Here is a 27914-nt window from a genome sequence, read left to right on the forward strand (position 1 = left end):
TCCCTTTCTGCTTATAAACAATGGAAATTTATTTTTCACAGTTCTAAAGGCTGGAAAGCCCAAGATTAAGGCACCAGCATGTTGGGTATCTAGTGAAGGCCCAGTGTCTGCTTCCAAGATAATGCCTTGAATACTGAGTCCTTACATGGCAGAAGGGTAGAAGGGACACAAAAGAAAAAAAAACAAGCCTAGCTAGTTTTCTCCAGCCCTTTTATAAGGCACTTTTCCTTTCCTGAGGAAGAAGCCCTCATGGCCTAATCACCTCTTGAATGGCCCCAACTCTTAATACTGTTGCAATGAGGATTAAGTTTCAACAGGAATTTAGGAGAGGACAGAAACAATCAGCCCATAGCATTTCATCCATGACCCCACAAATTTATGTCCTTCTCACATACAAAATACATTCATTTCATCCCAATAGCTTCAAATGTGTTAATTTGTTCCAGCATCAACTTTAAAATCTAGGTCCAAAGTCTCATCTGCGTATCATCTTAATAAGATGCGGGTGAGACTCAGGGTGATTGATCCTGAGGCAGATTCCCCTCCAGCTGCGAGCCTGTGAAATCAAACAAGTTATGTGCCTCTGAAATACAATGGTGGGACAGGTATGGGACAGTCATTCCAATTTCAAAAGCAAGCAAAAGGAAGGAAGGAATGAGTAACAAGTCTCAGTGAAGTCCAAAACCCAACAGGGTAAACAACCTTAAATCTTGAGGCTTAAGAATAATTTTCTTTCACTCCATGTCCCACCTTCCAGACCATGGGGTGAGGATTGGGTCTCCAAGGCTCTAGGGGACCCTGCACCCATGGTTTTGGGTAGGTGTAGCACATGTAGCTGTGACAGATTAGAGTCCATGCCTGCAGCTCTCCCAGTCTGGTGTTGCACTTACAGGTCTGGGGTCTGGTGAGGGCTTCCCTTCCACAGCGGCTCCCACTAAGCATTGCCCTAGTGAGGACTCTTTGCAGTGGCCCTGCCCTGATGGCTCCACTGGGCATCACTCTAGTGAAGACTCTGCTATGACCCTACCCTTATGTTGGTTCTTTGCCTGGGCTCCAAGGCTCTCTTGGGCATCCTTTGAAATGTAAGTGGAGGTAGCCCTGCTTCCACAGCTATGGTACTCTGTGTGCCTGCAAAGTTACCACTATGTGGATGCTGCCAAAGTTTATTGCTTGTGTCTTCTGGAGCAGCAACTTGAGCCGAACTTGGGTTTGCTTGAGCCACAGCTGCTTAAGGAGAGCTGCACCAGAATGTGGCGATCAGAGACTTGAGGTGGTATTGGACAGACAGCCCCAACATCCCATGGGAGCCTGGCTCCTCCCTTCAAATTGTTCTTCCCTCAAGGCCCTGGCACTCTGGGCCTGTGATGAGCATGGCAGCCTCGAAGATCTCTGGTATGCCTTCTGGGCCATTGTTTCATTGATCTGATGATTAGCATCTGGCTGCCTTCTATCTGTACTAATTTTACCAATGGTCCCTTGGCCACACCCTAGGTGTTCTCTCTCAAACTTGCCTTTTTAAACTTTACATGGCCAGGCTGAGAATTTTCCAAATCTTTAAGTTCTGTTTCCCTTTCAATTGTAAGCTCTGTCTTTAATTCATGTCTCTCTTCTTGCATTTTACTATAAATGGCCAAAAAAAGCCATGCAGCACTCACCACATTTGCTTTGATAGTTCTTCCAGATATCCTTGTACGTCGCTTACAATTTCTGCCTTCTACAAATCTTTAGACACAGGCACAATTAAGCCAAGTTTTTTGCCACTTTACAGCAAGGATGACCTTTCCTCTAATTTCCAATACCTTACTCCTCATTTCCGTCTAAGACCTCAACAGCATTACCTTTACCATCTATATTTCTACAAGTATTCTGTTCATGACCAGGTAAGTAATTTCTAAGGATACTTAAGTTCTTTCTACAGCTCCCTGCTTCTTCTGAAGAAGGGTCCTCACCAGAATTGCCCTTAATGCTCTGTTTAATGCAGTATAGGGTTTTTTTCTAGTATTCACTTCAAAACTGTTCATACACATATTCATTACCTGGTTCCAAAACCACTGTCATATTTTTAGGTATTTGTTATAGCAATACCAATACCAATTCAGTACCAATTTCTGTCTCAGACCATTTCTGCTACTATAACAAAATTATTTAGACTACATAGTTTATTTCTCACATCTGTAGAGGCTGGGAAGTCCATGACAAAGACACCTGCAGGTTTGATGTCTGATGAGGGCTTGGTCTTTGTTTCTAAGATGGTGCCTTGAACACTGTGTCCTCACATGGCAGAAGTGATGAAAGGGAAAAAAGAGGGTTAGCTAATTTTCTCTAGCCCTCTTATAAAGCACTAATCCCTTCATGATGGCATAGTCCTCATGTCCCAGTCATGTCCTGAAGGCCCCACCTCTTAATACTGTTGCATTGAGGAGTAATTTTCAACGTTCATTTTGGAAGGGACACAAACGTTCAAACCACAGAACCAGCATTGTCTAGGAATGAAGTAGGTCACAACCTTGTAATAAGCTATAGAAGAATAATTATAGGAATGTGTGTGCCATGAGAGTGAATGTTGAAAGTGCTGTAGAAATGAAAAGAACAAAGTTCAGTAATTGAGAGATAGGAGAAATTAGAATGAATTGGTAGCATTCAAAAACCCTTCCATGAACTCATAGGATTTACACTGAGGTTTAATGCATCAGTTGGATTTTGGCAAGTACAGAGAAGGACACAGTCAGGACAAAGGAAGATTGGCAGGATGAAGCTTGGTATCTCTGGGAAATACTGCAGTATCAGAGGTACTTGGAGACCCCAGGGCTCTGTGGCCTTCATATAGCCCCTTTGTGTTTTGGACCATTCGACAATGCATTTAAAGTATAATTTCTATCTTCATTATTTACTCAATCACAAACTTTCCTGGGTTGTGTGTGAGCTTGTAAGAGAGTCTGTGCTTCTGCAGGGCTGTAATAGACATGGGAGGGTGAGTTCTTAAGGCTGTGGGGCTGATCACGCTATTCTCTTTTGGCCATTGGTGACTTGGAAACGCCAATGTTCCCAGCCCTGCCCTGGACTTCTGATAAGAGGCAGAGTGTGCTATCATTTTGTTCTCTGTTGAGGCAGCTGGATCTTCCAAGGAGAAGCTCCTTTTAATTGATGATCTCTGGCCAGCATTCAGGAATGGGACTTGCCTTCTCAGATGCTGGTCTACTTTCCCAGGAACATGTTTGGTGAGGTTCAGGGTGACCTGTAGAGAGATGGTTATTAAGCATATGATAGGTGACCAGATGATATATTTTGGGGGTGTAAAAGCTTTGTCATCAGGTATAAGGACTCCTTTGGGGGTGATGAAAATGTTTTAAAACTAAATAGAGGGTCTCGCTGGATCACACACTGTGAATGTACTAAATGACACCGAATTGTACACTTTAAAATTATTAGAGTATGTGAATTTCACCTCAAATTAAAAAAAAAACACCTTTCTCATCATTGTAAACACAGAATTCAGGAAATATCTACATCTGAGAGAGAGGCAGGGGGTCAGAGCAGGTGAGGAGCACAGAGGTCTATGCAAATTGTTGTTAAAAGTCTAGTTCTGAGGTGTTCAAAGTGTGGTTCCCAGACCAGCAGCATTGGCATCACCTGGAAATTTATTAGAAAATTCTTGATCCCCAACTCAGATCTATTGAATCAGAGACTCTGCAGATGGGCCTCAGTAGTCTGAGTTTTCACAAGCTTTCCAGGTGATTCTGATGCATGCTGAAGTTTAAAAACTATTGATCTAGTTTCTGGCTTAGCAGGTATGTTTACATGTGTTGGTTTTCTAATTAAATGTAAAACCAAATTAAACAAATACATACAATCATGTAAGAACTAATGGTGACTGTGTGTTCAGATCTAAGGATGATATTTTATGCACTTGAGACTTATTTGGAAAAGGAAAAAGACTTCAGAGCAACCTATTGATCTTAATATAGCAACACCCACCTCTAAGCCAACACAAAACAATATAGATTCAGAACAGATGCTGTATCAAAATAAAAAAGTTTTAAAGTCCGGAAATACAAGGCAAGAATTGTGGTAATTAGATGTGGATATTTCTCCCTGAACACCAGGGTGAAAACCAGTCTCTCTTCTTGGTTCACAGCATAAGCCTTTGCACCAAGTTTTTCCAAGTCTCTGCCCTCATGCTGACTCTGACATCTGCTCTACCTGGCAGCGTGTGGTGCCTGCTTTGTGGGCTTCCGATCTGTGCAGAGCAAGGAGTAGCCGTGGGAGATGTCATCTCCCTCCCTGAGTGAGGAGAGATGGGTGGCTTCAGTAGAGATGTTACAGCTCTTCTGCTCTTCTGCTCCCAGTAGGGCCTGTGGATGGCTGTCAGATTTGGATCAGACTGGGAGGACTGGCCTGTCTCCAGCCTGTGCTTGGACCTTAGTGAGAATGAAGCATGTGCCTCGAGTAATTGCCTCCTCAGCGCAGCAGCCTGGTTGCTATTGTTGTCCTGCTATTTTCTCTGAACAAGCCATGTTATCTTTTCCTGTGAATATTAATTTCCCCTGAGTTAGGATAATTGGGCCGAGAGCAGCCATCTGCAGAGCTGTGCCATGTTGGCAGGGCTTTTCAGCAGGCCCTGGCCAGAGGACCATTTCTTGGCATGGTTTCCACTTTCCTCCCATTAAGAATCTATCCTTTCACAAGTGAGGTTACAGGGCTTGTCCCTGAGCCTTCTAGCCAGAGATAACAGAGTTGAGACTCAAACCCAGGATTTCTGAATTTCAAATTTGGAGTTCTTCCTCTAACTTTTGATGTTTTTAAGTATCTTGTATGTGGAAAGAGTCAGTAAATATCTGCTTAATACATGGATTTGTAAATATGAAGGAAAGAAATCTGTGCTTAGATCAGAAGTGAGATTACATTTCAAAATAATGAGAGCTTTGAACAAGAGTAATTATTCAGATCCAGGAAAAATACATTTGACAATTATGTTATGGTTAGAATGAATTAATAAACAACTCAAAAAGAATAAATAGATCATGGGTGTAGCCCACATTGATAGCTTCTCTGTTTTTAGTTGAAAATACTTACTAGGTATGTACCATGTGCAGAGCACAGTGACCAAATAGAGTCAGTCTCTGTTCTGAGGGAGAATCTGCCAGTGGGAAAGATTGTTGTAATTGCCCACCTGTGATCTAAGCACCATGCAATGGGAGCAACTCAGAGTGCTGTGGGATTAGAGACCTAAAGCCAGCAAGGAATATTCTCTAGAAGGTAATTACAAATCCATTGTGGTTGTTGATAGAAGAGCTAATACTTTCCAACTTGTGCATGATCTGTGGCCTCATCTGATCTCTTTATGTTTCCCCCACAATCTAGGTAACAACTGGTGGAAGAGCCACCTACTACGTGTCTTATCGAAGAGAGGCCTTTGCTCAGATAAAGCTGCCTAAGTACTCGTTGCCAAAGGTACTGCATGCACCACCAGTGGTCCTGGGTCCCTCTAAGCAAAGGGAGGGTTGGAGAGGCTGCCTTGTTGGGCTACTGGGAGGTTTTATCTGTTTGGAAGGACTGTTGGCATTTAGATTCACTCACCACCAAGTCGTTTGGCCTCCCTTAAGGGTGCACAACCTGGATTCTGTATTCCTGTCTTAGCTGGGTACCAGCCAAGAGCTTTGATTTCCTGTAACTCAAAGGTCTGGTATAACCTTAGGTCATTTCCCAGGGGCAGTAATGAAAGGAACACTAGCTTTGGAATCTCCTCTGAGGGGCACTGCCTTTTGCAAAGGGCTTTATCATCAAATAGAAAGCCAAACTCAGCAGGAGGACAGATGCTATATGAGTGTGCATAAAAGTGCACAGATAAGTCTGGTGGTTTTCTTGCTTCTTTCTACATTTTAAGGCTGAATAAAAATGTATTGTCTATGTTTCTACTCCCCCTGCCACCATGAGTAATTAAAAAAGGGTAAATCAATAGAATGTTAATATCAAATGTTGGCATTTTAACTCTTCTATTGAAAAATCATAAAACTTACTTTGGGGACCCCATTCCTTGTGAACACTGGCTTCTGGAGGGAGATGGACCTTAGAACCTCAGTGTGAAAATGGACAGGTTATAATTGCATCACTTAATGAGGCTACAAAGAAGTAAAATCTCAGGTTGGACACATATCAAGTGTAATGTTGCAAAGACTTGGGTCTCTAAGCTGGTACTAAGGAACATATTATGAAAGACTAAATGAGTACAGAGGTGGAGGAATTATGGCATGAGAAAGTGGATAATTTCCTACCCCCAGTTATTATTCATTCATTAATTTACGCATGCATATATTCATTCATTTACTCTTTTATGCATCCATTCAACTATTCTTTTTCCATTTAACTTTTACTCTGTGAACTAAACTCTATGAATAGAGTAGTGAATAAGGCACAAATGGTCCCCGCCTTCATGGATGTTATGTTCTGGAAAAAAAATACTGAATAAGCAGCGATAGGTATGAGAGTGTTATAGAAGTTCAAGGGCCATCTTGGCATAAAAGGTGGTTTTAGTCAACTATGGGTAGTGAGGGCAGTTTCCTAGAAAAAGTGATGTTAAGTTGATGCAAGAAAAATAAAGGAGTTAATTGTGCAAACAAAGATGGGGAGAAGCTGATAGAAAATATATGCATAGGCTCGATTTTAAGAGACAGCACCATTCATTCAACAAACTAAGAAGCCATCTTGAGAGACTGGGTTGCAGAGAGGCTGATAAGGTCAGTAGAGACCACTTTAAATAGCTTCAAGGGCCATGGGAACCAATTTCTCATTTTCTCTACCCTCTCTCTGATTAGCTTTATGGGACCATTGTATAGTATTGTGTTTGCAGGATGTACCCATCAGATATTCTAAACCCAAACAGGAAAGAGATATTCCAGCTTGGAGAAGGTTAGAAAGGGGAAATTCACAGTTATGCTCTTTCTAGAGGAGAATGCCCCATTACGGTAACCGGAAGGTCTCCCATGTTTCTAAGCCTAGGAAATGAGTTTAGGGAACTTTCCAAGCCATCTCCCTGAGGTAGGGATTATTTGGTTTCTGTATTTGTGCATCTTTTATGTATTTTTAACCTTCTCAGGAAAACAAACCATTCACTCCCCTGGACAGTGTGGCTGCAGGTGGGGACAAATGAGGCCCTGAATTGATCACAACCCTAGAACACTCCGTTAATGATTAGCAACCCGAGGCAATTTATTGTGGTGGAATGCCATCCGCTTAGTCCCTTTTATAGAGCCTCATCCAGAGCAGCTTCTCATTAATATGAGGGCTGCTGTGAAAATAGCTGGATGGTTATCGATCCCCTTTATTAGCCAGTGCTGGCCCAAGTTTTCATAGTCAAAGCTGAAGAGGTGGGGACAGAGAGGGTGGAGGGAGATTGGTTCTTTCCATTGTTTAAAAATGAAAATGGCTTTTAAGCAAGTGTTGCTGTTCTGTGCAGTGCTGTGGATGCTTTTAGGTGACTTGCTTAGAAACAAAGGCATGAAAAGCTCCCTATCATCATTGCCCTCGCACCTCTGCTCCCAGCTTACATGTTCAGAATATGCTCTCCTGGGGTACTCCATAGCTTTGGAGTGTTTGGCAGAGAATGAAATGAGTGCCATTAACAACGAGGAGCATTATTAGGAGCCGCAGCCTTGTGCTGAGCCCTCCATAACTCAGTCCCTGGGCATCAGGTTGGTGCTCTTAGTCCAACAGGCATGAAAAGCACACAGCAGCAGAGGGCATGGGGCAGGTGATAGGAAGCAGGTAACCTAGGGAAAAGATAGGTGAGCCTATGAGCAGAAACCCTGAGCTTTCATTCCAGCTCTACCACTTACTTATCCATGAGCCCAGGTCTTCACATCTGTGAAATGGGGACAATATTGTTTGACAGTGTTGTGAGGATTTAATGAATGGCTCATTGTTATTCAAGTGTGAAGTGTTCGACAAATCTAAGGAACGGTTTTGGTCGGGGGGGAAATAATACCGAGGCTCTTAACCTGTCCTACATGGAGATCAGTGTTCATAATGGGATCACATCCCAGACTGACCTTGGACTCAATATTGCCTTAAACCCTCACTTTACCACGCTGAGCCTGATATACCCTCTTTTGTCTCTTAGATTCTGGACTTATTCTTAACTTACTACTCTAATAAATTGTTTCTACAAGAGAAAATATTTTTGTTTCTTTCTGTATGGGATTCAGGTTGGAAGTAAAAATGTTGATCTTTGCCTGAGCCCTGTGCTCCTGGAAAACAGCCAAGGTTAAGAAATTCTGCACCCTTTCATGTTTGGGAAATGGCTTATTGCAGACCCCCTCTCTCCATATGACTTGATAAGACTCAGACGTCTGCCTTGTTTACCTATAATAAGACCAGATTCCCATTCTTTTTCTCATAAATAATTTGCTAAAATGTTGTCCTACTGGCCAATCTGGTCAAAATGCCTGCTAATTTGACTTGCTCAAACTTAAAACCAGCTTTTCTGTTTCCTCAAGCCCCTGAACTTTGACCCACTCTTGAGCTTGTGTAAGCTGAAGCAAGCATGGCAATGAGGAACAGCCCCCCTTAACAGCCCTTCTGAGAATCAGCTGACCCCAAAGAAAATTTCCTGTTCAATTGCTCGATCATGCCACCTGCACACTCTACTTTTCACACCCAGTTGTTTCTAGTCTTCTTTTACTTTTTCCCATAAAAGTCATTCTTTTCTGCCTTCACTTCAAGGTGCTTGCAGGTATTGCAAGTCTTTTCAGATAAAATCTCTTCTTACCTAAGTCTGGGTTCATTTTTTATTTGACAGTAGAATATAGTTAATTCCGTTTTGAATAATAAAAGAGAGGAAAGGGAAATATGTCTTAGAAAATTCATTATAATGATAATAACAGTGATATTAACCTTTGTTTCCTTAGTTTTTACATTTCCCCAAATACTGATTTATCCTTCACTGCTGTGTCATGGCCACACTTCTCAAAGGGTTATCTGTAATTCTAATCTCTTTTCTCACTTCCTATTCACACTTCAACCTACTGCTGTATATTCTTTGCCTGTACATCCATCTATCCACTATTTCACTAAAAATCCTAGCCATTGCTACAGTGGCCGCCTACATGCCAAATCAAATAGATGCCTCTACATCTTTATTGCTTTTCACCATTCTGGAACATTTGATACTGATGAAAATAATCCATACTTGGTACTCTTCCCCTTTGGTAGTTTTTTTTTTATGATTTGTTTTTGTGGATCCCCTTCTTACCACTCTCTAAATGTTGGTGTTCCTAAGTTCTTCTTGTATTCTGCATGGCTCCTGGGTGACTTCATCCCTCACTTTTTTTCAATAGTGGTGACTCCTATATCTACAACCCCAGCCCATATCTCTCCATTGAACTCTAGACCACATATCCAACTGCCTATTTGATGTAGATCCTCTTAAAGATATCCCATTTAACCAAGGTTGGAAACTAAGCTTCTAGTCTGTACTTTATAGTCCTTATATCCCATCTTTCAACTATGTTTACTTATATACTCCATTTATTTCTTCAGTAGTCTTTTGTTGGATGTCTACCATGTGCCAGATACTCTGGTGAGTATTAGAGATAAAGTGATACATCAGAGAACACAGTTTATGCTCTTTGGGATCTTATAATCTAATGAAAGAGAGAGACATCAAACAAATAATTATGTAAGAGACTATTTAATTATAATTGTAATGAGTGCTATAAGGGAAAAGAGGAGTTTCATACGTCACGTTATCTGAGGCATTATATATTTGTCTTACTCCCTTCTCCTCCTGTAGGTTTTACCTCCTTGCTATCTCACCAGTCTGTCTCCTGGGGACCTCATGGAGAACTGGCTTCCTTGGTTCAGGCCCTCCTGAGTTATTATCTGGACTGTTGCTGGGACCTTTTAAGCCTTTCTCCCTGCCTCTAGCATTGCCCCTCTTAAGTCTTCTCTTCACAGTGCTTCCGCAATTAATTTGATCGTGCAGGGATCCCTATCCTCTCTAACTAAATCTCTGTATATATCAATTCTAATCATGCCTTTCTCTTGCTTAAAATCTTGTGATAATTTTGTGCTATTCTTTGGGCAAAAGTTAGGTGTGCCATAGCTCCCCTTATGATGTACCCACTGTCTGCCTCACCTCCTTCAGAGGAAAACTGCTTTTATGCGATACAGATTCCCACACATTTCCTTAACTGTTCCATCCTCATTGTCACCTGTAAGCATTTGTACTCCAGTTACCATTTTTAGCACCTCTATCATAGCACTTAGTCAAATTTGAGAAAGGCCACTAGAGTATGTGATGTCTCCACCATCAGAAGACAACTTCTTTAGGGCAGGTTTTACTTTTTCTCTATTTCCGTTGTCTGACACATGGCAGATGCTTAATAACAGGGGTATTTATATAATGAATAAAGTTACATTAGGCCTAGATTATAAGAAAATGTTTCAGTATCAGTGAAGTATTTTCACCATTGTTCACCTAGGAAGTCATAGGTTTTAGTTTTCAAAAGCAATCATAACTCTCCCAAATTATTGTCTTGGCAGGGCAGACATGGAATGTTATTTATAATTGCTTTCCAAATATAAATATGTATGTGATTATGTCTGATGCTTTTCAAGTTCCAAGTTTAGTAAAGTCCCAGTCTAAATTTACTCTTATTGCATTTTCCCTCCTTGGATTTCTCTCTTTAACACCAAAGTTTTCCCTGCATGTTCTCAGGACCAACAAGTAAGGCAATGACATATGCTATGGAGCTAAACTGAGGTAACTCAGTTTAAGAAATAAGCTTCATTATTGTTCAGGCCTCTGTTGGACCAATTTTAGCTAATTATGCTTTTCTTTTTCTTGAAGACTGAATGTTCTAGTTATTATTGGTTGACCCCATTCAACCATAAAGACCTATTTAGACAAAGGTTATATATTTCAGAGTGTTTCAAAGAGTGATTCCCTGGACTTAGATGCACCAGAATCATCTGGAGGGCTTGTTCAGATGGAAGAATCTAAGGGTCTACTCCAGACATACTGAATTATAATTTCAGGCAGTGGTCAGGATTAGAGGCAGCCAGGTTTGCTGTATGTGCATTTTAGGTTAATGTTCTTAGCACAAGTCTGCATGCTATTAAGATTGCTACGTCATTTTGATGCACACCAAAGTTATATCCCCACTGATACAGTGTTTAAAAGTTAGCTTCTTGATTAAGATTAGTTTTAAATTAAGATAAAATTGTAGGTTTATATCCTAGTAATGTCATTTGTTAGCTTTGGCAAATTAAGGAATTATCAAACAGATATCTCAGAATTCTTAGGAGAATTCTTACCAGAGAGCAATCTTACTCCAGAGCCTGGAGCACTTGTTCACCAGGTGACACAGCCCCAGGACAGCATTAACCTAATATGCACTCACAGCGAACCTGGCTGCCTCTAATCCTGACCATGCTCTGGTGTTTTAAGTTGTTCTTTTTCCATTTCTTTTACATTAGTTTAGTCTAAAATAACTTAGCTCATTCATTTTTATGACCAAAACATCTGGGAAAAACCAGGCATTTCTATTGCATTTTTAACAGGGTAAGTGAATTTAATTCGTATTTCCTGCAGCTGTGATTTCCCCTCCTACTGGGTTCTTGGGCATTCATTCCACACCAACACAACACGATTTCATCACATGGTTTTTAAGAGTAAGCTTTTTTTCCATTTTCAAGCAGCTCAACAGGAACCTATAATTCTACAAGGTGTTTAAGCACAAATGAGCAAGTGAGGTCTTAGTCAAGGTGACCCAGAGAGTTCAAGGCCAGAGGCTGAGATTTGACAAAGAATCTTCAATAAAAAGATCCAGAACTTGCTTTTCTACTTCTCTCACCTCCAGGTTGTCCAAATCAAATGGGTTTACTCCTTTATAAATCATCTTGGAGGAGCTCTCTGTGGTGCTGACATTACAGACATTGCTGTTTCTTTTTACTTGAAACGGTTTCTAGGAAAGGTTGGTCAAACACAGTAAAGGCTAGACCCTGCCTGATTATTAAGTTACAGTCAGCTCCACTCCCCCATCATCCTTTTACCAGTGCTTTCCATCACAGCAACAAGGTTGCCTTTCCTTCTGCTATCTATTACTCTTTGGCATATACACCAGTATGTTTATGCAGTTTTCAACTACTTCCATTTTTGGCAAATGATTATCCATGTCCTCCTGACTGTGTAAGTACTCTAGGTAAGGGCTTAAATTTGTGATAATCTTTGTACAGTGCCTGCCTACACAGGCAAACAGCCTTCTGTAAATTATTTGGCATTGTAAACTACTAGATTTGATTTTAGAAATGATCCAGACAGAGCAAGACCCTGTCTTTAAAATTTTTTTTTAATTAAAAAAATAAAAATGATCCAGTCTGGGATTAAAACTAAAGTGATGTCAGGGACCAGGAAGTTAACATCAGTATGTAAGTGGCAGACCGTAAGAATATATGAATATAGAGGGCTGAGACCCTAACTTGGGGTCCTGACTCCATCTGAAAGACCAGAGACTCTGGTTTTCGGTACAGAATATGGCCAAGCTAAACATTTGTGATTCATATTTACTTCATGAGTCATCAGTTTGAAATCTCTAATCTAGAGGTGATATATCCAGTGACTGGAAACCATCCGTTATGCTGGAGTCAGACTACAGAGGTTTAAAACCTGGTTCTTCCATTTGATGGCCATAGAATCTGAAACAGACTGGTAAACTTCTGTGTGCCTGAGTTTGCTCTTCAGTAAAATGAAAATAATCATACCACTTCCCTCACAAAATTATTTTCATTTTTAATTGAAAAAATACATTTAGATGGCTTAGGATAGTCCCCAAAGAGATGTTTTTCTTGGTAGTCCAACCTCTTCACTAGGTGAGAAAATTGAAGTTCAGAGAGACTGACACATTCAGCATCATGCAGCTTACTTACAGCCGTGCTTATATTTTGACCCAGAACATTAAATTCCAGGTTGAGTATCCTTTTCTCTGTATCAGTGATCTTCAACATACTTTCATTGGCAGCAGAACCTCCATTACCCTTTGCTCCTAAAATATTACACAGAATTCCACTGTATACAACAGATGCAAGTGGTTCTGCTCTGATTGAAACAGGATTGCAGGTCTAGAGCCCCACTCATTGGTTATACCTCCATGCCACATTTCTGGCAATCCTCACGACTCCGAAGATTTTAAAGAAAAGTGTGTAAACCACCATACTACAGAATTTAAAAACATAAATGAATATCTAATGACAAGATAGACTCTGTCTTCGTTGCATGCGTGAGCTTCCTTTAGCAAGGGTGTCTGTCTCTGTTGGCACTAACTCTTAAATTTTAGGTATAACAATAAAAAATGAAAGTAGATGAATCCTTGAAAGCCATGGGAAACGATATCAACAAAAGCCCCTAACACCCATTTTGCTGTCACTTAGCAAGGAATAGAAATCATGAAGCTCATAATTTATAGCCTTGGTTCAACATGGAATTGTTTAACATTGCCTATAACTCAAGCTTTTTCTCAGCAATTTCATAAGTCATGGTAATTACTTGGCATCCCAATGGGCAGAGAGATATGGAGATCTGCTGCCTTACAAGCCTTCCATCTTCTTTCAGGACATGCACATCATCAGTACAGATGAGAACCAAGTATTTGCAGCAGTCCAAGAATGGAACCAGAACGACACATACAACCTCTACATCTCAGACACGCGTGGGATTTACTTCACTCTGGCCATGGAGAACATCAAGAGCAGCAGAGGTCTAATGGGGAACATCATAATTGAATTGTATGAGGTATGTAGCCAAAATTGTCCTTCCCTTGTGTCTGTCTCTCTTTTTCATGAGTTTTAATGGTATAAACACAAGCACTGGAGTTCTGGGTTCAGATTCCAGCTGTACCACTTGGCAATTGTATGACTTTGGGCAAGGGACTTCTATATGCCTCAATTCTAGTAAAATAGAGATAAAATATTTACCAAAGAGATTATTGTGAGATGAGAGATGATGGATATACTGCATCTAGTGTAGTGGCTGACTGAACAAAGTTAGTATTCTTGTATGTATAAACAATTGATTACTAGACAGAAATTAAGGTACTTGGCCTAGGTGATTTTTTAAGTAGCTTTGTAAACTCTGTGTTGCTTTTATGGACCCTGAATGGAGGGAGTAGTGCTATTTATGTGCCTTAAATTATTTGGAAAGTCCTGTTTTATGAACAAATCTTATGGGAAAATAAAAGCAAATATCAGTGGTGGGAATGAGAGTTTTTCTAAGATGCCACCAGATGCCAACATCTATGCAGGGTAAAAAACTGGCCTTGACATAAGTATGTCACTTATATTGAGCTTGTTAAAAAGTGTGATAACTAATTAAAGAATAATTTACTAAGAAACCAAGTGACTCCATGTAGTAACTGTAGAGAGAAAGAGAGAAAAAAAGAAACTACTTTCAGTGACCTAAAAGATGTGGTACCTTTTATAGTGACAGTATGTGACCTTTGACAGTCCTGGACCCAGTGAAGGAACTTGACTGACCACCTGGATATGAAGGATTGAGTTGAGCAATGAAGCTGTGTCTCATTGTCCAATATTCACCAGTAACCAGTGGCCACACCCATACAGACTGTGATGGTTGAGATCATTCACAGAAAGAGATACGTTGTCTATTCTGGGTGGTGGCCTCAGAGTTGGGTGAGCTGTTCCCTTGTGGGTTTTCCTATTGAGGAGTGGGAGTGGCTACATGCATGGGTTTCTACTTTATAGTGGTCTCCTCTAAGCAGTGCCTGTCAAAGTCCCAGCAGCCCTAAATTGGTATCTAAGTTGGCTACTCAGTTACTGAGTGATAAGTTTTGGTTCTGTGTCCCTACCAAAATCCCATCTCGAATTGTAGTCCCCGTGTGTTGAGGGGGGGACCTAGTGAGAGGTGATTGGATCATAGGGGTGGTTTTCACATGCTGTTCTCATGATAGTGAGTGAGTTCTCACAAGAGCTGATGGTTTTAAAGTATGAAACTTCCTCACTTCCTCTCTCTCTCCTGCCACTATGTAAGACATACCTTGCTTCCCATTTGCCTTCCACTGTGATTGTAAGTGTCCTGAGACTTTCCCAGCCATGCAGAACTGTGAGTCAATTAAACCTCTTTTCTTCATAAATTACCCAGTCTCATAATATCTTTATAGCAGTGTGAGAATGGACTAATACACTGAGAATTGTAGAAATATTTAAGATTGCATCTGTTCTGTTAGGCAGAGAGATGATAACATAAAGGCATGGGGCAAATGAATGTACATTTTAAAACAAGGAGTGAATGTCATTGGGTAGAAAGCAAAATCAGTAGAAATACCCTGATTTCCTAGAGAGTAACTGACAAGTGCTGAAATAATTCCCTTAAACAACAAGGTCCCAGTTTTGGAAATGTTCCAGATTGTTTTACAGAGGTGTGGAGACTAGTAGAGATGACTAAGGGGAGTAAATACTTTTGGGAAGCTTACATTTCTATGCCTCTAATCATACCAGGAGGTAGAAATATAACTTTGTTGTTGGACAATAAGTCACATCTTGTGGGAGGGTTTGGATTAATGTTCCCAGGACTAAGGCCATTCCAAGTTCCTGTTTGTACAAGTAAAGCCGTAGAGATAAGACTATGATTCATGTCCCTGTGATCAGACCCAAATAGGGGTGGGTGGGCATTGCTGCAGATGACCTTGTAGTCAAGAAATTCTGGTGTCTCTGATCCTCTTGGTACAGTGGGTGAGTTTGCCACTATGCTGCTCTTATTCTAAGAAGGGGTGCCTGAAACTCCTTGGTCATTTACAACAGTGTGACACAGTGATATGGAATTAGCATGAGTCAAAATGAAGAATATGCCCAGATACATGCAATTTTTTTCTTTCCACTGAAGTTGGTCTTGTGTTTTCAGTCTTACTGAAGAAAAAAATGCATGGTGTCGCTGCATCTATAGAGAAGACATAACAGACAGGGCAACTTTAAAAAAAAACAGCTTTCTTGATCTTGTTTTCCATTCAATTTTAGCAGGATTGATCGCACCCCTACTTTGTGTTCAAGCCCATGGGGAAGGCGGGAGAGTTATGACTTAGTTTTTACATTCAGAGAGTTTGCAATCTAGTTTGTTGGGTTTTGAGGGGGTCAGTAAACAAAGTTCCTTATTTACCTGGCCAATGCTGGAACCGATTAGGACAGCAACAAAGGGCAAGACAAATGGATATCAAACGCAGCTTTATTGCTTTTAAAAATTATGCACAAGGAAGTGGGATTGATAATGCTGTACCCCAGAATTGAATTCATCCATTCAGTCCCAGGCAGAAATGATAAATCAAAGACTGTCTTATGGAAGCCTGTTCCTATGACCACCACAGCATTGATGTAAAAAGGATGTGATCTTTGCAGGCAGATCCTTAAAAGAGGGGGCAGGGCTATGGGGATGAGCTGTACATGCGCAGTTCTTTTTCTCAATGTTACCATTCTGACTGTCAGTCCTTTTGCCCTGGGGAGGAAATAGTGAAGAAGAAGAAGAAGCAGTTCTTTTTCTCAACGTTACCATTCTGACTGTCAGTCCTTTTGCCCTGGGGAGGAAATAGTGAAGAAGAAGGATGCATTCTAAATGTAGGAATGGAATGAGCCAAGGACTGAATGGATGGTGCTGATTTGTGAGAAAGTAAGCTAGCCAGGCTAATTGTGTGGAATAGATGCTTGTCAGGGACAAGAATGAGGGCTGGATAAATAGCTGAATTTCAGATTCTAGAAAACATGTAATACCAAGTGAATAAATTGGAACCTGACATTATCTAGACCGTGACCATACTGAAGATTTTTAGAGGGTAATGCTGTTTTGCACCTGGAGATACATTCTGTGGTTTGGAGATAAAGCTCAATTTAATTGGTCTCTAGGGGTCATTAGAATTTAAACTTCTTTACTGGAAATTCTCACAGAAACTGTGATTATGTACCATATGGCCAGCAAAGAGACTACAACTTTTCTGGACTCCAGGTGCCCTTGAGTAATGCAACTGAGAAAACCAGTAAGTTTTCACATTCAATTCAGCTAAATTAGCACACTTTGTGGAGTGTATTTTGTTTGATGATGTTAGGACTGGTGCATGAGATTCATAATTACTGGAATGATACAAGTGACTCTATTAGGGTAATTATCACAGTCTAACTTGTATTAGAGGTGTGATTCCACCAGGTTGTGGAGTCACAAAAGAATAATTCTAACTTGAGGAATTTGGAGAGACTTATAGATGAGTTTGGCTTAATTATAGACAAATTTGTTGAAAAGAAGAAGAGAACCAGAGTCGAATGAGTAGGGATCCTATTTTATGAAATGTTGGGTGGCCTTGTGGAGCAGTGGGGATGAAGATTGTAAATATACTGGTAAAAAGCTTGACTGAAGATTCAGGCATTTATGCTATGGGCTAGTATTTCTTTATCTTTTTTCCCCTCATATTTACATACCCAGAAAATATTTGCACGTGTGATGTAGTCCCCTGTGCCCGGTTAATTTGTAACTTTATATTAGAATAGGACATTACACCTGTTTCCCCTTGACTCAAAGGTTCAGAGATGTCTTTAGGTAATTTTCAGATATCAGGTAGCTTAGGCTGACCTTGACCACTTAAGCCACAGGTATATCACTCCGTCTTCTGCATGGACCTCTGAAGCCTCTTCTTGGTAATGGAGAGGAGACAAAGAAAGCAAGAACTTATTTGGGAATTCCCCTTGCAAGTCTTGGCACTGAAAAATCCTTGGACCAATGGAGATCAACCCCACTGAACTCCCCAAAATCTAACAAGGCTGAGATAATTTCCATTTCAAATCTGTTGGAGTTGTCTCCTGCTGTAGAGAGATTCTCCTGCTTGTTCTTTCTCAAATTCCTGCTTCAAAGTACAATATTGTCATGACTATAATTACATAATTAGGGGAGAAAATAACACTAGAAGGCCAAATAATAATCGATCTCTTCTTTGAGGTGTCAAGCTGACTGCTGCAAAACAAGGCTGGTATTGACAGTGAATGTAGCCTATTGTGTGTGCTTACCATTATTCTCATAACACTCTTTTCATATAGAGCTCTATTGCAGTGTCTTCACATCCCCAGCTATAAACTACATTTCTTTTTAATTACTCTTCCTAATAAATCAAGAAACAAATATTCTTTCCAACACCCGCAGTTATACTATGGCAACATTCTCTGAGCTGCCGGTGTGATACATTTTCTTCAATGCTCTTCTGGATATTTTGCATCTAACTTATAACTCCTTACAATAATAACCACAGCATACCTGGCAATGCCTTAGATCAGCACTGTCAAATAAATACATAAGGTGAGCTACATACACGCTTCCACATTTCTGCTTCCCACATTTTATAAAGTAAAAAACAGACAACATTAATTGTAATAATATTTTTTATTTAAACAAAGTATCTAAAATGTCATTTCAGTATATGTTCAGTGTAAACAATTATTTAGTTATTTTATATTTTTCCATACTAATTTTCGTAATAAGTCTGCAAAATCCTGGATGTATTTTACATGTCCCATGAATCTCAACTTATATGCTAAATTTTCACCAGAAATACTTGATCGGTATTTAACATTTCATAAATTTACAGTAAAAAAAGAAGATTTACATGCCCAAGTTCTTCTCAACAAACTTAAAAGTTTGCCAGTAACTGAAATGGGTATCAGTTGTTCAATTCAAATTTCTACTGGTTAAAATGAAATAAAATTAAAAATTAGTTTCTTCATTCCCGTAGCCACATTTCAAGCCATGTGTGGCCAGTGGCTACTGTTTTGGATTGCACAGTCGTAAACAACTTATATTTTTTTTCTTATTTATCTCTCACAATATCACATTCTTCATTGTGCCTATGAGATTACAGAGATGCAGAGAATTTAGTGGCTTGGCTCTAAATTCAGCTAGTGGTGCTGAATTTTCAAGAAATCCATGTCTGCCTGACAAACCACTTAGGCTTTTCTCACTATTCATTTTTTTTTTTTTTGCATTTTTATGGAGGTATAATTTATGTACAGTAAAATTTACCCTTTTAGTATACAGTTCTGTGAGTTTTGATTTGTGCATTCTGGTGTGTAAATGTGTGCACAAATCACAATCAAGACATAGAACAGTTCCATTACCCCAAATATTCCCTTATTGCCCTTTTGTAGTCCACCCTTCTCTACCCCAAAGTCACTGACAAACACACACCTGACCTCTCTTTGTCTTTAGTTTTGCCTTTTCTAGAGGGTGAGTAAATGGAATTATGCAGTAGGTAACCTTTTCGGTCTGACTTTTTTTCACTTAGAATAATGCATTTGAGATTCACCCACATTGTTGAATACATCGGTTCCTTCTGTTTCTGAGCAGCATTCTGTTGTGTGGTTGTGACAGAGGTTGTTTTCCAATCACCAGCTGAAGACCATTTAGGTTACTTTTTAAAATTTTGTGTGATTATGAATAAAATTTCTATAAACATTCTCTTGACCATAGATTTTTATTTCTCATGGGTAAATACTTAGGAGTAAGATTGCTGAGTTGAATGTAAGTATATGTTTACAAGAAGCAACCAAATTATTCCAAAAGTGGCCGTGGGATTTTGCATTTCCACCAGCAAGGTATGAGAGTAGCAGTTGCTTCATATCTTCAGCAACACTTGCTTGGTTTGACAGAGAGAGATAGAAAGAGAGAGAGAGAGAGTGTGTGTGTGTGTGTGTGTGTGTGTGTGTAGCTGTTCCGATGGGGATTTAGTGGTAACTCATCGCGGGTGTGATTTGCTTTTCTTCAGTGACTAAATAACTGGACCCAGTATACCTGGATGGATAAAATGAAACTTCCAGGCTGGGCGCGGTGGCTCATGCCTGTAATCCCAGCACTTTGGGAGGCCGAGGCGGGTGAATCACGAGGTCAGGATTTTGAGACCAGCCCGGCCAACATGGTGAAACCCCATCTCTACTAAAAATAGAAAAAAATAACTGGGTGTAGTGATGGTCACCTATAATCCCGGCTACTCAGGAGGCTGACGCAGGAGAGTTGTCTGAACCCAGGAGGCAGAGGTTGCAATGAGCTGAGATGGTGCCACTGCACTCTAGCCCAGGTGACTGAGTGAGACTCCATCTGAAAAAAAAAAAAAGAAACTTCCCAGCCAGCCTCAGTATTCTGGTCTCTTTGCCCATCTTATTGATGTTTCCTTGCCTTTCCTCTCCCTAGAGCCTGTCATCTTCCCTGTGCTTTATCATGACCTTCAGTGACCCTTATTGGGCCAGAAGGACAGCTACTTAGAGACTCCACAGGGACTTTTTTCCCTGAACCAACCTTCCTCAGCCCCTCACCACAGGTGGGACTCTAGGGACAGCCCAAGGCAGATCATGGTAATTGCTTTTCTCAGCAGAGCCCTGGCTTCTTTGTCCTGAGGTCTCTGGGAGGTGACCAACAGATGACCATGCCACCTGGACTCAGCATTCCACCAAGGGGCCTGCTGTCAGTTTCCCTCTGCACTCAAATTGATTCCCAGAGGGAAAGTGGGCCACACAGGCTAGACACCTTGTATTGTCCTCTTCTGTGGACACCATCACAAGCTGGTACCCTTCTCCCTGGACTGCTGAAATAATCAGCAGCAGCCAAACATCTGATTTCAAACAACAGTGGGAGGAAGTATGTTTAAAGTTAATTCAATGCTCTGTACCTCCTTGGATGAGGACGAGTAAAAATGCATCTCATTCTCTAATTCCTTTACATTGCATTTAGTGAGGCTGCATAGTCTTTCATAATACTTTTGTCTTAGAAATATATGTGTACACATACATGCGTATATGGGTATGAGTCTACTGGGTTGCAACATAAATGTATTTCTTACTTGGGTTGCAGTCAAAAAGTGTGAAAGCTGTTGGCTTAGGACACACAAAAGCCAAGTACCCTCCAAACTCACAGTCCATTTTTACAAGACATGAAGCCAGAAAAGTGATTCAGTAATAATGTAAGGGCTTTAAACTATCCAAACACAAGTGGGAAATGTTCCGCTTCTTTCAGACAGGAAGGAGATTGCTGCGGCATTATGTACAACTTCAGGAGAAGCACCCTCACAGCTGCAAGTGGGTTCCCTGAGAGTCTGTCCTTTCTACATCTTTTTAGTCCCCATTCTCCTGGTTTTGTTCTCAGAATATGTGGGACACACAGAAAATGCCCGTTCAAGTGGTGAAGTGCTCAGTGGGAAAACATGGTAATGGTAATGATTGTTTAATTTGTTAACCTGCTCACCCGGAAGATCAAAAGAGGTTGCTGAGTGGCTGGAATTCTTTCTGTGATGCATTGAGCTGGGGGCATCAGAGGGGGCCACAGCCGCTCCCCAGGAAAAACTGAACCGGGGCCAAGGTGTCTGAGTCTGATCCAAATATTTTCATCCAAGAAATGGATAGCAAGGCCCTGGGTACGTGTGGGAGAGGGTAACTGGTTTAGGAGAATGAGTTCTCTGGAATCATTAGCTGGTGGTCTAGCAGAAAAGGCATCAGCTCTGTGGCTAAACACAACACTGAAAGGCCTCCATCAGGTAGAAGGTTCTAGGGAATCCCAGATTCCATTCTCTGTGAGGAATGATTAGTAGTCAGGTTTAGGAGATGCACCTTTGCAGTTGGTTTTAAAGACTGAGGTGATCTGAGGGGCTCATAGCCCCTAGATGAGCATTTGAGATGCTGTCCTTCCTGAAATGGCCCTGACTTTAAGCCGTTAGGGCAGGGAGGTGGTCTCTAGGGAGGGCATGGCTCAGACATCATGCCCCTCCCCTATCTTGGTTTCTCTGCTTACCTACCCACTGTTCCAGGTAGGAATCTAATCAATTCCATTGTTGGCCGTTTGTCAGATTCCCCTGGTGGTATCCTTCCAGATAATTCTATTCTCCTCCTGAGATTCTCTGTCCATTTGTTTGTTTGTTTATTCTTATTTGGGCTGGCATTCTCTTTCAAGGCCAATCAGGTTACTTAAAAAAAGGAAAGAAGACTTTTTATTTCATCAGTTAAATTATGTCATTTGAAAACAAAAAAATAAGCTCACTTCTGTGAAACTCTTACCCTTTTCTCCCACTGGCATTCTCTCCGAAGTGAGTAAACCTCAGTTAACCATGATACTGGAAGAATGGGGGATAAATACAATTAAAACTCTAAGATATCTGAGTATCACCCACAAAACCTGCCATTGAACCTATTGTTTATACATATTTAAACTAATTTAATTGCTTTTGGCAATATGCTATTTGCTTTGCCTTTGAAACATGCTATAACTTCTATGGAAAAAGAGTTAAGGGAATCTTTCTTTGATGCAGGGCGTTGTCATTCTAAATATCTGCTTTCCTTGCTCAGCATGTGGAATATAAGGAATAAAAGTTTGAGTAGAATTTGTACTTACCCTAGAACTCTTCTGGGTGATAAATCTTTAATCCTCTAGCGGCTTGTTTTGTGGTGATGCTCTTTTCCCATCAAAATATCAAAGGCATGCAAATCTCAAAACATGGGAACACTGGTGAGTGCTTTGCATGGTCTCACGGATCCTTTGCCAGCCAACTGGGAAAAAGAAGAGGAATAGGGCTTATTCCACCAATTTCAAAGCGACCATTGGCTGAGTCCCGCAGATGATATGGGAGTTATCCAAAGTCACATAGTGAGCTAGTGGCATGGAAAGAGACAGATGCCAGGCCTCCAAGCTGGATCATCTGCTGCAGGATATCTTCATTACTACTAATCACAATGCCTCAACTTCCATTGTTATGAAATACCCATCTACAGGCCTCTCCTGAGCAGAAACACATGTTTGCTAGAAGGGGTAACTCCTTCAGTTCTTGTCAGCCACTCCCATCTCAGAGGGAATGTTAATAGTTAATTAAAGATGAAGTCCTGTGGAACAAAGTGCAGAGACGAGCAAAGTGGGAAAAAACAGATGGGTAAGCATAGAAAGGGACATCTAGGGGGTGACATAAGGTTCAGAGATGAACTTTTTAAACATTTTTCAGAGACCACATGGCATTCAACGTTTCCTGTCATGTTCCTTCTTTTCTTGCTTGGAACCCCGACATGCCGTGGGAAATTCTGGGGCTTCTCTAAGGGCTTCTCCAAGACCAAAGGCATGTTGGCCCAGCATCGTTCTCCATCTCTCACCTTTTTTCCTAGGTAGCAGGTATCAAAGGGATATTTCTGGCAAACAAGAAGGTGGACGACCAGGTGAAGACATACATCACTTACAACAAAGGCAGGGATTGGCGCCTGCTGCAAGCTCCGGATGTGGACCTGAGAGGAAGCCCAGTGCACTGCCTGCTGGTCAGTCACTCAGCCTCATGGGAAGTTCACAGGGCAGGCTAGCCACCTGGGGAAGCTGTGTCAAGGCCTTTGTTTCATCAAAGGGTCTTAGGAACTCAGGTGGTGCAGAGCAGTAATTTTCTAAAACTTGCAGGGCATTGGTCTGTGGACTCAGACTGCAGCACCATTGGGTGAAAGGCCCAGTTGAATTATGCAGGCTTTTACCGAGGATCCACTATGTGATCCATCTCATAGTAAGGCAAAGAAACATATAAGGGAAGGAGCCTGTGCTCAAGGGTCCCAGGCACAGCTCAGTAGTAGTAATACATCTATTAACTGATACTAACATGATGCATTGTGTTTTGGTAAATGCTTGCTAGATGTTGAGGCAAGCAAAAGTTGCTTTGAGAATCCAGGGGGGCTTAGGCTGGAATATCCATATGGGACAGTTAATCTATCAGCATTTCCAGGATTCCAGATGTATGGAATATTGGGGTAGGCACCATGGAAGACATGATGTGTGAGATGGTATCTCTGGCTCCAGGTGCTTCTGCTCTGTGTGAGGAGGCAAAACGGTTCATTAACAATAAAATCCACACTCTTCAGTGCCCTCTGAATAAGGACTTCTGTAAGAAACAATTCTAAGGTCCCAGAAATGGTTATGTTTCTTCTGAGCAAAAAGTTTCCTCTTGCCACTTATTCAAAAAGATTTATTAACCACTTATCTTATTGTAGACCCTATGTTAAAAATTGGGACTACAATGGTAAATACAGCAAATGGCGCCCTTTCCCTTTGTAATTTTCAGCCTTATTCCATATAATTTTTGCTTCAGGTACTAGGAGGGTCAGAGATAAATGCCTGCTTACCTCTAGGAATTGGTCACAGCATGAATTTTTTTTTCTTCAAACGTTGCCCATGGCTTCATCTTATTTTAATCTGATTTTCTCTTTCTTTCTATTCCTTCATCTTCTTATTTGTATTTGTTGTACAGAATATGTCTCTGTAAATCCCCAAGCCCTTTTAAGAACACTCCAATGGGGATAGATGAATAAATAAATGAATAAATAGAGAACACAGACATATAGGTTTTAGATGATGGCTTCAAATATTTTAAGTAAAATTATAAATAAGAACAAAATACATAAAACAGAGACAGAGACAATCTGGCTGAAGAAGGTGGAGGGCCTGACCTAGTTCACGTAGCTTCCCCTCTTCACTCCTCCCAGAGGGCCTTTGCAACTCCAAGAAGCAGAATTGATGGTCAAGATCAGAAATGCAAGAATGTTAGTGTCATCCTGGCAGAAGGAATGGTCAAGGAGGCTTCATAAAGCCAGCCATGAACTGGACCTTGGATAGGTTCAGAGGGAACCTGAGGAAGAGAGGGAAAGGCACGAGATTGTGGTTGGGGGGCAGAGGCAGGAGGGGGCTTATGGAAGGTACTCAGTGAAGCTTCTAATGTGAGCATACCAGCTATCTCAGGTGCGGATACCTCCTGCCCAAAACTGTGTGACTCATCATCTAATGCCTTGCTATTTCTGGGAGCTGAACATCGGGAAGCCCATCTCTAGTGGGGCAGGGGTGCAGGTGTCTGGAATTTCCTAGAATGAAACTATTTCTTTCTCCATTTTAGCCCTTCTGTTCCTTACATCTGCACCTGCAACTCTCTGAAAATCCATATTCCTCAGGAAGAATCTCTAGCAAGGAGACAGCCCCAGGACTTGTGGTGGCTACAGGTAAGAAAAACATTCCCTGTGCTTCTTCCTTACTGAGAGTGTCTAGAATAAATTTGTCACCTATTTTTGGATCATGGACTCACTTGAGCATCAGATGAAAGCTGTGAGCACTCGCCCCAGAAAATATGCAGGGTTCCCCAATACCCATCTAAGAACCTAAGATGCAAAGAGCTCTAGACATTTGTAATTCCTAGGTTCACGCATCTTCCCCCCCAGACACAAAGCAGTCCCCTCTGCTTAGCAAGAGGCCAGAGTTTCTCTCAAAGTAAACTGACCAATCAGAATGGTTGTTTGTAATAGGGAATCCACACTTTAAGAAAACATGATATATAAACTTCCTAGCTCACCAGATGTAAGTTGGGGTAGTTTTCCCTTTAGACAGATGATTCGGTATGAAGGGTTCCATCCTAGAACTGCTTTTAATGAGGGGGTCTCTAGTGCATGTAAAGGCTTGTTTACACATGATTAACCCCTTGGCTGAGAGCCTGAGGGCAAAGGGCAGAAAAACTTAAGGTTGCATTGTTGGAATCACTGTCCACTGTGCATCAATCAGAAATGAAGGTAAAGCAACTCTGAGATGAAAGCTAAAGTCTCCAGGGAGTGTGCTCTGATTAGCATGCACTGCATTTCCATACACCTTTTCAGGAATACATTGATGGCATAAAGGAAGGCAGCCTGCTGATCTTAGAAGTTAGAGCTCTGGTGTTGGTCAGCTTATTTTTCTAATGAAAGCAGATAAATTCACAGTGACTTTCGGAGCTGGTACATACTGTTTTCTCTCATCAATCCAAAGCTCTGGTCCCTGGAGTTCCTACTCTCTAGGCATGGCTTCCTTCTCCGAGCCTCCAACTGTGTGAGCTTTTAGATACCACCAGTGATGAACCACTCTCATCAGATTTCAGTCAACTCCTGTCAACCCCAGATGGTTGGGAGCAACTATGCTTAATACCACTGGCTTCAGGGAGCCCAGGCTGAGGAGAGATGAAGGCAGGCTCTGTTGCTGTTCCCCTGGCTGGAGAAGTGATCCTCACACTCTGCAATCCATGTGGATTGGTTTTTCCAACTCAAGGGCTGCTGAACCCTAGGCCTCTCCTCAAGACCTACAGGAGGTCTGAACTGGAAGCTACATCAAAAAGTAGGGATAAATAATAAAAGTTAATACTATCTGAGTATTTAGTGTGTAGCCAGGCATTATTCTTTGTGGCTTGACCACTCTGAACTTCAGTGTTTTCATTGGCAAAGTGGGCATAATAGTACCAAAATAATAGAATTGCAGGATATAATGAAACAATGAATTTAAAATGCTTAGAACAACGGCCAGGCGCAGTGGCTCATGCCTGTAATTCCAGCACGTTGGGAGGCGGAGGCAGGTGGATCACCTGAGATCAGGAGTTTGAGACCAGCTGGCCAACATGGTGAAACCCCGTTTCTACTAAAAATACAAAAATTAGCTAGGTGTGGTGGTGCATGCCTGTAGTCCCACCTGCTAGGGAGGCTGAGGCAGTAGTATTGCTTGAACCCAGGAGGCAGAGGTTGCAGTGAGCCAAGATGGTGCCACTGCACTCCAGCCTGGGTGACACAGTGAGACTCTGGCTCAATGAATAAATAAATAAATAAATAAATAAGTAAGTAAAATGCTTAGAACAGTGCCTGGGGCATATTGAATACTCAGTGCATGTTACTTATCATCATTAATGTAATAGAAGTTAAAACTCTTCTTACATCAGAAGAATATAATGTGCTCATCTCCTTCAATAAATCCATAAATCCTATGCATGCACTATGCACACAGAGAAACTCAGGAACCTTGTCCTCCTGCTTTCCAGGCTGAGCCCTGACACTTATTAGGTTTGTGCATTTGGCTTAGTTTTTAAACTCTGAGCTTCATTTTTCTCATCTGTAAAACTGTGGGGGTGTTGTAAAAATTAGAGATGGAAGTATGTGTCTATAAGACCCAGCAGAGTGCACAGAGCATCATAAGGTAGGATTAATGGTAGTTGTTATTACCTGTGACCAGCATATTGCTTCTAAATTAGTACTTTGTAAATTAGCAAACACACAGACATTAAAGACTTATTTTTGAATTTTTTTGTCCATATGTATCAGGATTGCTAATTTCTTTTTATCTCCCCTTGTAATTCTTGAGGCTTTTTGCCATGCCCTGGATCTTTGGGAGGGGTATAACTCAGCTGATGAGATCCTGATGAAAAGCCAGGGCTAAGTCACTGGCGCGTGCCTCTTCATACCCAGCTTCTCCTTACCCTGCTTGCCCTGGACACCTTGGGAGGTTATTTGCCATCAGGAAGATAACTATGACGTCAGCCGATTATGCCTTCAGTGGCCTACATGGAGCCTGCCCCTGCAGGGCCCTTTCCCATATCCGTGCCTTCCACCTGCCTTCAGGTGTCAGCCACCCTGGGCTCTCTCCACTCCCACTGCTGACTCCCTTTTCCCACTTTGCACTGAGATGTGGTCTCAGGGAAGCTGCATGGATAAAAGTATACCCTGGGATTCATCTCTTAACTCCTGGTTGAGGACATCTCCGAAGGCAGATGGGAATCCAGTATAGAGAGTTTGGCAATTGCCTTTTGCAAGCAGAAACACTAGGGTTCCTAATAACCTTAACACTGTGGTTTCAAGCTAGTAATAAGGACCTCATATCCTCGCAGTGCCTTACAGCATCCAAAGCTTGCTTTTCTTGCCTTGATTGCATAACTGCATGATGATGTAGAAATGGCAATTACTATACGCCTGAATTTAGAGATGAAGAGACTGTGGGCAGGTGGAAACAAGTGTCATGTCCCAGCCCACACTCTCTCTGACTCCACCTCTAGTGCTCTGTTCTGTAGCCATTCAGCCAGACCCATCTCTGAGCCCCTTTCCATGCCAGC

At 41.4% G+C, this 27914-nt stretch overlaps 1 protein-coding gene across 1 annotated transcript in view; it reads left to right on the forward strand.

The window, feature by feature from the left end:
* Positions 1-27914, forward strand: part of SORCS3 (sortilin related VPS10 domain containing receptor 3) — a 631488-nt gene that overhangs the window by 499134 nt on the left and 104440 nt on the right. Inside the window, exons 8-11 of the mRNA XM_054436019.2 lie at positions 5362-5451; positions 13607-13786; positions 23164-23310; positions 24921-25023. Coding sequence (XP_054291994.1) covers positions 5362-5451; positions 13607-13786; positions 23164-23310; positions 24921-25023 — 520 coding nt within the window. The remainder of the gene's footprint in view (positions 1-5361; positions 5452-13606; positions 13787-23163; positions 23311-24920; positions 25024-27914) is intronic.

Source organism: Pongo pygmaeus, chromosome 8, assembly GCF_028885625.2.
Source record: "Pongo pygmaeus isolate AG05252 chromosome 8, NHGRI_mPonPyg2-v2.0_pri, whole genome shotgun sequence".
NCBI classification, from domain to species: Eukaryota; Metazoa; Chordata; class Mammalia; order Primates; family Hominidae; genus Pongo; species Pongo pygmaeus.